This window comes from Pongo abelii, chromosome 12 (assembly GCF_028885655.2).
Source record: "Pongo abelii isolate AG06213 chromosome 12, NHGRI_mPonAbe1-v2.0_pri, whole genome shotgun sequence".
In the NCBI taxonomy this organism is placed as follows: Eukaryota; Metazoa; Chordata; class Mammalia; order Primates; family Hominidae; genus Pongo; species Pongo abelii.
Window position 1 is genome coordinate 74,252,759 of NC_071997.2, and position 12,661 is coordinate 74,265,419.

General features: G+C 37.8%; 1 protein-coding gene across 11 annotated transcripts in view; it reads right to left on the bottom strand.

The window, feature by feature from the left end:
* VRK2 (VRK serine/threonine kinase 2) overlaps positions 1 to 12,661 on the bottom strand; it is a 112,395-nt gene that overhangs the window by 35,220 nt on the left and 64,514 nt on the right. For all 11 annotated transcript variants that reach the window (XM_054548156.2, XM_024242223.3, XM_063713667.1 and 8 more), the window contains one exon: positions 652 to 784. In XM_054548156.2, coding sequence (XP_054404131.1) covers positions 652 to 784 — 133 coding nt within the window. The remainder of the gene's footprint in view (positions 1 to 651; positions 785 to 12,661) is intronic.

Consider the following 12,661-nt stretch of genomic DNA (forward strand, 5'->3'; position numbering starts at 1 on the left):
AACTGTTCATATGTGCAACTTTTTTTTTTTTTTTCTGAGGGGTCTTGCTCTGTCGCCCAGGTTGGGGAGCAGTGGTGTGATTATGGCTCACTGCAGCCTCAACCTCCTTGGCTCAAGTGATCCTCCTCCCACCTCAGCCTCACAAGCAGCTGGGAACACAGGCAAGTGCCAACTCTTTTGTATTTTTTGTAGAGATGGGGTTTCACCATGTTGCCCAAACCGGTCTTGAACTCCTGGGCTCAAGCAATCCTCCTGCCTCAGCCTCCCAAAGTACTGGTATTATAGGTGTGAGCCACTGCACCTGGCCCACGTGCAACTTTACCAAATCTGTAATATTCACTTCAGTATAAACATTCAGTGCTGACCTCCAAGTTTTACCTATACAAACTGTGAATTCCTGGCTAAAATGAGCAGCAAGTTTTGCTTACTTGACGCATTTTTGCTCCTTCATCACTTGTCAGTCTATATTTCTTTCCACTGTTAGAAGAAATATTCATTGGCATAACAGGAATTCACTACTTTTGATAAAAACCTCACCAGTGCTTTTATGCTTCAAACTGATTATGCAAAGGTCATTTCATGCAGCCTCATTACCCTTGTCTCTAATCATTCTTCTGAAATAAAAATAAGAAAAAGAAAAAAGAAACCCACCTACTCCCTTGTGGGCATCCAAGCTGGTAAACTCTATTGTCCCATTATGGCCTTTTCTAGGATTTTCCTGATACGGTTTGTGGTTCCCATTGGGACAATATCTGTAGGAAAGTCCATAATCTGCAAGATAAACCTGGAAGACAAGCACAGACAAATGAATAATGCCTTTGTCCTCTGAAAACATAACCTTTATAATTAAGTCTTAAGAAACTGATAGGTTAAGAACAGCCTCAGATCTACATTTTATTAAACCAAATGGTGCCTTAGGATAAAATATGTACAACTGGGGGCCATAACAACTAACTTTCCAACTTAAATCCTTTCTTCATCATTGGCATATCTTATTTCTGAGTTGACTTAGATTTTTAATCTTTTTATTTTGCTCCTAAATTCCCTTCCCTCCAGGTGGGCATCTAGATATCATAAACCACAATATGTCTTTTTATCTGTATTCACACAGTTGAGGAGGCTCTGCTTTTTCCTGTAACCCCTCCCTGAAACATAAAACTATTTCAAGCAGGAAGGGGAGATAAGAGCAAACATTCTAAAAAGATAAAGTTGATTCTTGAACAACATGGGTTTGAACTGCACAGGTCCACTTATACGTGGATTTTCTGCTGCTTCTGCCATATCTGAGATGGCAAGACCAACCCCACCTTCCTCAGCATACTCAACGTGAAGACGATGAAGACCTTCATGATGATCCACTTCCACTTAATAAACAGTAAATATATTTCTCTTCCTTATGATTTTCTTAATATTTTCTTTACTTTAGCTTACTTTATTGTAAGAATACGGTATGTATAATACATGTAACTATAAAATATGTATTACTCGATTATTTATGTTATCAGGAAGGCTTCTGGTAAACAGTAGACTATTAGTAACGTTTTTGGAGTCAAAAATTAAAATTATGCAAATTTTTGACTGTGCAGGGGAGTGGGGGTCAGCACCCCTAACCCTGGCATTGTCATAGGTCAACTGTAAACCTAATGTATGAGTCTCCTTTAACAGGAAACATAATGATAGTGAAGAGACTGTAAGAGGTAATGACTCAACCAAAACACAAGAAACACCACTATGTTATCTGTATTTATGAATGGAACATCAATGCAGAACTTTTGACCTTTCATATGAATCCATATTATCACTGTTATCTTTCTAAGTCAGTTAGAATTGCAAGCAGGGTCTCCAAACAGAATACAGATTGTTAAAAGTCAGATAGCAATTCAAGTGAATTTACCTCAGATTACTTTTGGAGAGAAAAGGAAGGGGGAGAAGTAGTTTTACAGACAGAGCATATACTGAATGGAGAAGTGTTTTGACTAGACATTTACTGTGACATGTAGTCAGAAAATAGTAGTTCCCAACTGTGGTTACCATTCCCCCTCCCCAGAAAAAGAAAGCAGTTTCAACTTGGATAATGTATCATTTCATACACATTTCTTTAAAATTAAGGGATTTAGGCAGTGTTTCATAATGCAGCTTCAAGACAATAGAGTATTTACCATATAATCTGCACTTTAAAATGTATCTATTAAGAGGAAATTCTGCATTTGAATTTTAGTTTAAGTTTTTGGTTTTAGGATAGGCTCAGTAAGAGATATTTTAAACTTTAAAATATAAACAGCACAGAGTTTTCTTCATTTGTTGGAGTAACTTGCAAGGCTGTCTGAAAACAAATATTTCAGTTTGTCTCTCTCTTCCACAGATGCTGTTTCTTAACACGGCCTCAGAAGTAATTGATCTCTCTGCCCTAACTCAACTAGACACATCAGGATCAGATATGGAACAGGTTGCTTGCTTTCACTGTGTCTGATGCATTTTTGTCTTTATTTCAAGAACTAAACAGGCTTCACATTACAAAGCAGATATCACAAAAATGAACATATTGATAATTACACAAATGGAATTGTATTTTAATATGATAGTTTACTATTTTAAAAAAGAGCTATCAAGAAGCTGTTTTATGTACTCACTAGCACAAAGAAATAAGACTTAAATTTTATGTGGTGCCTACTATGCACCAAGCAGTATGCTAAGTGCCTTACATCCACTGATGCTGTAAGTCCCATTATCTCCATTTTATTCATCTGGAAACTGAAGTTTAGTGAGGTTATGTGGCTTGTGTAGTAAAATGAAGTCAGGAATCTGTGGCAATTCTGACTCTAGAGCTTTTACTCTCAATCACTGTCAAAGGGAAATGGTACCAGACAAGTTAAAAACGTTAAGACTTTATTCGAGACTACTGCAATAGGAGAGAGGTGAGTGCAATATAGATGAGAGCTTGAACTAAACTTCAGTGAAACAAGGGGTGAGATAGTGGAAAAGTACCAGAGGATGTTACAGCAAGGCTGGTCAATGTGATCATGCCATCTATGTTTGCTAGTCGGTACTAAGGCTCCTACCTCCCACAATGACTAATATCCTGCAAAGGAATGACCATCTTGGGTTATACAACTGGCAGGTGGCTGATAGAAAACTTGTATCTCAAAGGGAAAGAAAAGAATTTACAATTTCAAGTATTCTTAAGTTAATGCTCTAAGAAAAGAGACGTCAGGGGCCTACAGTCAGGAAGAAGACTGTCAAGTTGTGTCAAGCTAAGGGGAATATTAAGGCTGTCTTTGTCATCACTAAGCTACAGGCCTCTGGGTTGTGCTAGGTTGCTCAAACCTTGAAGGGCAGTACAGGGTTTACATTTAATATAAAGATGAAAACCTGGCCAGGCATGATGGCTCATGCTTGTAATCCCACCACTTTGGGAGGCCAAGGTAGGCAGATCACTTGAGGTCAGGAGTTCAAGACCAGCCTGGCCAACATGGTGAAACCCCATCTCTACTAAAAATACAAAAATTAGCCAGGTGTGGTGGTGCACATTTGTAATCCGAGCTACTTGGGAGGCTGAGGCAGGAGAATTGCTTAAACTCAAAAGGCTGAGATTGAGTGAGCCGAAGACTGTGCCCCTGCACTTCAGCCTGGGCAACAGAGCAAGACTCTGTCTCAAAAAAAAAAAAAAAAAAAAAAAAGGCAAAAAGCTAACAATACAATAAAGTAGACATACATTAGTTATTTACTGACTGTTTCAGTCCATGAGTATTTCAGACCTAAAAACATTTTACAACATGCATGGGTGCAACCTTGAGGAGCATGCACTCTAAGAAAGAAATCTCTCCAACACTTGCTGTTTTCCAACCAATGAGAAATGTTCTTGGAGGTCTTTGTAGGAAGTTACAGGTAGGATTCAAATAATCATGAAAAGCTATTGAAGAAAACAGTAGAGTTGAGACTCCTTTAGCAAAATGAACAACCATCCATCCCCACCCTCAACCTTCATATAAACCTTTTTTTCCTAGTTTGGACTTTTATCCACTAGCTTAGCATATGGTTCAAAATATTTATATAAATATAAATATAAATATAAATACAAATATAAATATCCTTTAGAAAATTATATGAAATATTCTCTAAGATTCTCATGGAAGTTTTGTTACTAGTATACATTAATATATTTTTAAAATATAGATTATGGGGCACTACCAAAGAGATCTAGGAATGACTGCCTTTGGTAAGTAGAAGCTATACGTAAGAAGTCAAGTCACTAATCTGTCCCAAGTAATCAAAATGTTGACAAATTAATTTGACTTGTTGGGGCTCAGAAAATAATATTCCAAATTACGGCACTTTGGCATGCTAAAAGCTTCTTTTTTTTTTTTTTTTTTTTTTTGAGATGGAGTCTCGCTCGATCACCCAGGCTGGAGTGCAGTGGCGCAATCTCGGCTCACTGCAACCTCCGCCTCCCGGGTTCCAGAGATTCTCCCGCCTCAGCCCCATGCCTGGCTAATTTTTTTTGTTGTTGTTGTTGTATTTTTAGTAGAGATGGGGTTTCACCATGTTAGCCAGGCTGGTCTCGAACTCCTGACCTGAACTGATCCACCCACCTCGGCCTCCCAAAGTGCTGGAATTACAGGCGTGAGCCACTGTGCCCAGCCAGAACTTTGAATTAAAGGAAACTGAAAGGCCTCAGAAATAAGCCTTAGAACCAAGGTCTCTCTCTGTACTTCTGCTCGCTGTCTCTATGGTCCTCTTTCTTTCCAGAAGCAGCAGGAGGGGCTCTCTCTGAAGTTCCATCATCTGATTAAGGGAAGTTCTTCCAGAAGAAATGCAATTGTTTTTTTTTTTGAGACGGAGTTTCGCTCCTGTTGCCCAGGTAGGAGTGGTGCAGTGGCACAGTCTCAGCTCACTGCAACCTCCACCTCCCGGGTTCAAGCGAGTCTCCTGCCACAGGAGACTCCTAAGTAGCTGGCATTATAGCCATGTGCCACCGTGCCTGGCTAATTTTTGTATTTTTAGTAGAGACGGGGTTTCACCATGTTGGCCAGGCTAGTCTCGAACTCCTGACCGCATGATCTGCCTGCCCTGGCCTCCCAAAGTGCTGGGATTACAGGTGTGAGCCACTGTGCCCGGCCTAGAAATGCAATTGTCTTAAAACTCCTTCCCTAGGAATCTCATCAAATAACCAGGAAAGATTAGTCACCAAAGAAAAGACTAAAAGTCATAACCACACCCAGACAGGCTTTTATTCTTCTGAGGGCAGTTCCAAGAGATTACCTAAAAGAATTTATCTACATATTAAGACAACTTGTGTTCATAATGAAGTTCCACCCTTCAGCTTCCCACAGTGTGCTGCAATGTCCCCCAGAGCTCAGAACAACTTTGTCCGAGGCCAATAGTCTGTTGTTTGGGCTCATTCACTTCCCCTAAAAGTCATTTGCTTCTAAAATTGCATATACTTCCCCACTTCCCTCTTCCATATGAAGAGGGTATTTAAGCCTCAACCATCTGGACCTTCTTTGAGTCTCATATTTTCAGGACTCCCGTGTCCATGTACATAATAAATTTGTAGGCCTTTTTTTTTTTTTTTTTTCCTGTTACTATACTGTCAGCTCATTCCAGTGACCCTTCAGAGAAGAGTGGAAGAGAAGTTTTCTAACCACCCCTACAGACTACAATTAGGTCACACTCAGAGTTCTACTAAGGTAACTTAGTAGAGAAAGACAGTCTAGAATTTTGCTAGAACAAAGGAGGTGTGGGGGAGGGAAGGCTAGAAAATACCATCAAGTAAAGGAAGGGAAGAAATGAAGTAATATCTTTTGAGGTTCTATTATCTAATAATCACTGGGCAAAGTACCTTTCTCAAATTATTTCATTAAATCTAGACAAACACATCCAGCCTGGTAGCACTGGTTTTATTTTACATATAAGAAAGCTGAGCATCCCAGCCCAAGTCACAGAGCTAGTAAAGGATGAAAGCAGGATTCGAATCCTGGCTGATATGACTTCCAAATTCCATTCTGTTTTTTCAAAAATACAATATAGAATTAAGGGTTCTGTCAACTTCTGAAATTACGTTGAAGTCAAAAATGAGTTTGTGCAGAACTAAATCTATAGTAGGGGTCACAGTCTAGGTCCTATTTTTATACACCCTAAAGCTAAGAATAATTTTTACATTTTATAGAATTGTAAAGGGAAAGAAAAAGAGAAGAAAATGTAACAGAGAACCATATGTGACCCACAGAACTCATAAAAGCCTAAAATATTTGCTATCTGGCTCTTTACAGAAAAAGTTGCCAATCTATAATCTAAAATAAAACTTGTTTTGGTTCAACTTTTTTTATATATTACCTTTTTTTTTCTGTGAAATCAAAAACAACTGGCTAATATTTTTCATTTTAATTGTAAATACATGTAATACCCCTAGTTTTAAACAGGCCTGTCTAGGGAACTCAAGATTTATACCAGGATCAGGTAGGTGTGTTTATTTGCGTTGTAGTAAGACTAGCCACAGGAATATATAAATAGTTAACTCCCTGTGCATTTATTTTTATTTTTATATTTTTAAAATAGAGATGGGGTCTCACTTTGTTGCCTGGGCTGGTCTTGAACTCCTGGGCTCAAGCAATCCTCCTGCTTCAGCTTCCCAAAATGGTGGGTTACAGGCGTGAGCTGCCGTGTCCAGACTCCCTAATGCATTTCAAATGATTGTCCTTTTATGCGCTTTTTCTGAATGTAGCAATCATTTCCCTTCTCCATGAGTACAAGGGACAGCCTTACCTGTTTCCCTTCACCCTGACACAGAGATTTTTCTGTTACACTGTATTGACTCTCACATGGTTTTCTTGCCTTTCTTAGACATTATTTTTTTTTATAACTTTGTGAGGTAGATAGGGAAGATGGATGTCATTATCGACATTTAACAGATGAAAAATATATTCCCAAACAACGTAAGCCACTCAACACTCGCTAAGGCCAGCCTGTCCAAGGGTTTTGTTATTTTAGTGAACTTCTCAACTCCTCCAATAAACAACTAATTTTAACTAACGCTTTTACAGGCTTTCCATTTTGATAGTTTATGATTGAAAAGGTAGTGTTACAGCCACTGAGGTGTAATCCCATCAAGAAAGAAGTGGCCCTTTACTTGTAAGGAATGCAATAAGTTGACACCCACTAGGGGCAGGACCACTGGGTCCTACCACAGCGTGTGCACCAAGGCCACACTCTTCCTGGGCAGTTGATCATGGAGAGGGTGTGACTATTTCTACATAGCTGGGGTCTCTCCTAATGGGCAAGCTTTGCTCTGGAGCTCCCCAATGTCGGGAGCGGGCACTGAGATTTTGTCAGATCTGCATCATGTCTGAAGCTCTCCCTCCTCAATTCTGCCTCTTGTTCCCTTTCCTTTCACAAGTGTCAGATCAACATCCCGCTCTGGAAGCCTTCCCTGTTCAATCCTGCTTCCTCCCCTTTTATCTTACATGGGCATTAGATTTCCTGCCTCCAAAAAGCCCTTGCCCTCCTAATTCTATCTCAGTATTAGCCTCCCCAAGAACCCCATTCTTGGCAAACAAGGTAGGGAAACTGAGGAGAAACAAAAAAGTACTGTATAATAATACAAAGCACAAATTTGTATCAAAACACAGTATCATCTGTGAGGCTACACATATTTTTTAACAGATATGAATGATTCTTGTGAACATAAACATGCTGCTGCTTCATTCCATGCTTCATTCCCTTTTTGTCATATAGTTATTTTCGTAAATATACATTTGATTTATTGTGAAGATTTTTGCATTATGGTATCTTATTGAAAAAATAGGAATATATTATGCCCTATTAAAATAAATGATTGCTTTCTGTTTTAAAGAAAAGCCTTTAAAGTTGCTACATACATGTATATACATGTTCTCCCCAATTTATGACAGAGGGGTCAATAAATCACAGCCTTGATTAAAGAATGGAAGGAAGATGAAAATCAAATTAGCCTTTGAGTATGATCATGAAAAACACAAGTTTCATATACTAAGCAGCTCGTCTAGAAAATCACCTTCGTATTTCACCTGGCCAGATCACCTTCCTATTTCACCTGGCCAGATTTGTACACAGGTATGCCATATTCCCAAGTTCTATACTTAGTTAAGCCTGTACTTCCAGTCTTCTTTGCTTCCTGATGCTTGTAGGCTTTTACAATGCTTTATTTTTCCAGATGGATGGGTAAAGCTAATGATTAAAAAGAACCCTGTGATTTTGTGGGCAACAGAGTAAGATCCCATCTCCAAATATATATATATATACTTACATACATAAAGAAAGAACCCTGTGAAATCCTCTCTCTGGTGAGTTATAAGAGAAGGGCCTTTATATGTAGAACCTGAAATGGTTTGGCTGTGTCTCCACCCAAAATCTCATCTTGAATTGTAATCTGAATTGTAATTCCCATGTGTTGAGGGAAGGACCTCCTGGGAAGTGATTAGATCATGGGGGCGGTTCCCTCACACTGTTCTTGTGATAGTGAGTGAATTCTCCTGAGATCTGATGGTTTTATAAGGGGCTTTTCTCCCTTTCCCTCGGCACTTCTCTCTTGCCAGCATGTGAAGAAGGACGTATTTGCTTCCCCTTCTGCCATGATAGTAGTTACCTGGGGCCTCCCCAGCCATGCAGAACTGTGAGTCAATTAAACCTCTTTTCTTTATAAATTACCCAGTCTTGGGTATTTTTTTTTTTTCATAGCAGTATGGGAAAGGACTACTAGAGATCCTTTTACGCACAAGGCAATTTACTGGGTTTTCACCTTGTCCACATGAATTTGCTATTTTAACAATGTACAAAGTTATTTAGCTTTTTTAAATTTATGCTTTGGCTCCACAGTTAAAGGCTGTAGGCTCCTAGGGGTTGAGGGACCGGGATAATGTCATATATACATTTTTGTATCCATAACAGCACCTACTCTAAGGCCTTCTGCACAGCTGGTTTGAATAAATTTTAATTGATTTAATTGATAATAATTAGACAAACTGAACTAAATTTTTTTAACAGATACATGAGTGCCAAGCTTAACAGATACCTGAGTGCCAAGCATAATAAACAGGAAATATACACTTCAAAAAAGAAAGAAAAAGAAAAATGAATGCATACTTATCGAATATTGCTGTCAGAGCATTAAATACTTTACATAAGTCAAATCATTTAATCCTCATGACCCTAAGAAGTTATTTTAAGATCTTTTGAGAATGAGAAAGAAGGATGAGTAAGGCTAGGTGATCTATATAAAACAAATAAATTCTAGTAACTGGTAAAGCTGAGATTTGAACCTAAATCAATCTGACCAGAAGTTCTGAGTTATTTTCCATATGCCTCACATAGGAGAAAGGGAGATGGCATAAGCACATCTACAGGCCTAGAGGTAACATATATTCTGACAAAAGCATAAAAGTCTATGAAATTTTACAGCAAGGAAAGGCTATTTCTAATAGGGAGACTCAGAGAAAGAAGCAACATTTAAGTTGGGTACTGAATAATTTCTAAGATTTCCACAGATGGAGACAGGGAAGAAGAAACATACAAGAGGGCAACCAGAGCATGTGTCAGTGTGTGTTGAGGGCGGAGAAGTTGGTGGAAACACAACACAAGCCAGGAAAAAAAAAAAAAAAAAGAAAGAAAGGTTTGCATCAGTTTCCAGAAAGCCTTGGAAACCATGCTAAGAAGGTGGGGCACAATTTTTGTAAGCAAATAGATGTCATGGAAGGGTTTTTTGGCAAAGAATAATAATATCAGCACTGGCAGCATCATAAGGAGGAAATGGATGCAGAGAGTCCATTTAGGAGAAAATAACAATACAGGCAATCAGCGGGAAGTTGGACTAGGACAGTGGTGAGCAGAAGGGAGACAAAGAAGAGATCCACAAGTTACTAGAGAAGAGGGTTGAGAGAAAGAGAGTCAAAGACAACTCTGAAAACAGTGTAACTGGCTGAGTAAGTGATGATTCAATAAATAGAGAAAAAGAGAGTAAGAAGAAGAAGGGGAGATTTGGTAAGAAAATGATTCAATCACTTTTGTAGCAAAAGCAAACTAGCTGACTGGTGACTAATACCCTAATCCAACTAGTTCCTGGTTTGTCCATTTATGGAGGACTGAGTAACAGAGTAAAAGTTGATGGAAAGACGTAAAGGGCCTCTTTCCCATCAAGGATAAAATCTGTTGCTTTCCTGCTTCTCACGCAACCGAGAATCCTGAGTAGCAAGCAGCCAGACTGCCTCAAATGGAAGCATTTCTCAATGCTTGATACGATGTTGATATAAGAAGTAGGAGAATGTAAGCCGAAGACAAGGAGAAAAACATGTGGAGCTGGCAGAGAAAGAAGCAGGACACTAATGTGAACAAATGTCACTGTCCACTGGGATGTAACCACACATTAAATCACATTTGTTCACTATTTTATGTCCACCATGAAGATTCACATGAGAGAATAGATGCATATACAGCTCTCAAAATGAGGTCGCTTATGAAGAACAATATTAAGTAAACTAATTTTTCCTGTTGTACAATATACCACCTTATAATTTAGACAATTTTGTACAATTAAATCTTTTTAATTAGCACACCTTGCTGTAATGAGAAATGTGTCCATTAAGGTCTCATAATGAGAGACTGATGAAAATTATACTAGGAAGAAAGTCACTATTCATGACTTTTAAAAATGGCAAGCTAGACACCACTTTTTAAACTTCATAAATTGTTCCAGAAAATATCATGCGTAAAGAGAGAAGACCTTGAAACTGAATGGATTCACAAGAAAATGAAAAAGGCCAGTTACTTTGCAATATGAACAGCACTGTAGTTAGCTATTTTACAAAAAAATAAAAGGTCTTCAACCAATAAAAAAGAAAAACCTGCTGGGAAGAGTATATACATGTATTCAGCAACTTTAAAGCTTTTCTTTAAAACAAAAAGCCATCATTTATCTTATTTGAATAGGGAATAATATTTTCCTATTTTTCCACAAGATACCATAAGGCAAAAATCTTCACAATAAATTACATGCATACTTATGAAACCACTATATGACCAAATGAAGCAGCAACATGTTTATGTTCACGACAATCACTCATATCTGTTAAAACATGGATGTAGCCTCAGAGATGCTACTATGTTTTGATGCAAATTTGTGTTTTGTATTATCATACAGTACTTTTTTGTTTCTCCTCAATTTCCCTGCCTTGTTTGCCAATAATAAAACCCCACAAATGATACTAGTGCTTTATCACAATTCCGTCTAGACAAAGTAACGGAACCTTAAAGAGGTGCTGGCTTACTTTTCAAATATGAGGTTTATTAGAATAAGCATGAAGATATAGTTTTCAAAACTATAGTTTGTCTTTTATCTTTTAGTGAGATGTAAAAAGCAGTTCCTGTTTTCTGATGGAAGCAACATGTGCTTATTCTTAAAAATAATCTGCTTTGTATGTTGGATCATTTTTTCCTCCTAGATCTTATAACTATCTATTCATATTTACAAACTGAAAATTTTATCCTTTCATATTTTTTGAGAGTGAAAGACTTAATGACATGCTCATGAAGTCATTATATTGGATAACCACCAAAAAAGCTGTGCCTCTATTACTGCGTCATTCCATCTACTGCCCCATTAAGATCAAGACTATGACTGCCTTAAATACTGCCATAAATTAAAGTATCAAAACAAAACCTTGATGTATATTAAGTAATATTCTAAACGATAATAGCATTTTGACCTCATGATCTGCTTTTCTATTCTAACCTGGTTCTTTTAGCAAAACATCAAAGCCTGTTTGATTAAATAGGACTGTGACTTAATAGGCTTTCCAGACTTCTGGGGAAAATTCCCTCAATAGTTCATAGGCTAGCAGTTGCCTCTTTACTAAAAATACCTTCACCTATTATAGAAAATCTTTCCAATTACAGTCTATTTCCAACGTGTCTTTTGACACAAGTTCTCAAGGATTATAAGAAAAAACCTATGATACTCTCAATTTCCAATCTAATCAAGACACACAACCTGTGTGTGTATATTAACAAAATTAGAAAAGCAATGGAAGAGGGGAATCTGGATTGCATTGGCTTAATGGTCTTCCTCTTTGTCTGATTCAAATCTGAACCTAATCAAGACTATTCAGTATATCAGTAAGCATTATCAGAGCTTGGTATATCTGTAAACAGTAGACACTCACAAAATGTTAGCTGATATAATTCGAATGTCATTGGTATATTACAAAAAGATTCAACATACATAGGCTGTGTCTACATAAAACACAACTAACCAGCATTGGAAGTAGCCTACTTGGTTTACACTAACTACATATTCTATTAAATTCAAAGACAGTATTTGAGGTTGCTAGCAATAGTGCTACCTGCATAGCCTCTTGGAGTTCCATGATTTTTAACAGCCACTTAAAAAGGGCACCTTTTAATTCATTTAATTTACACAGTTCAAGGAGTAATTCAAAATTCAGAAATGCCATTTTCCCACACTAACTGAAAAAAAAAGCCTATATGTAACACTTTGTGAAGCAGGATGCTCAAATATTTTGGTCATAAATTGCTCTTTGGTCATGTATGCATCTGGGTTTTAGAAATAGAAGTATAACCAGTGGACTCAGTGGGCACTCAATAAACAGGCACTGAGTGTAGACAGTCAAACATT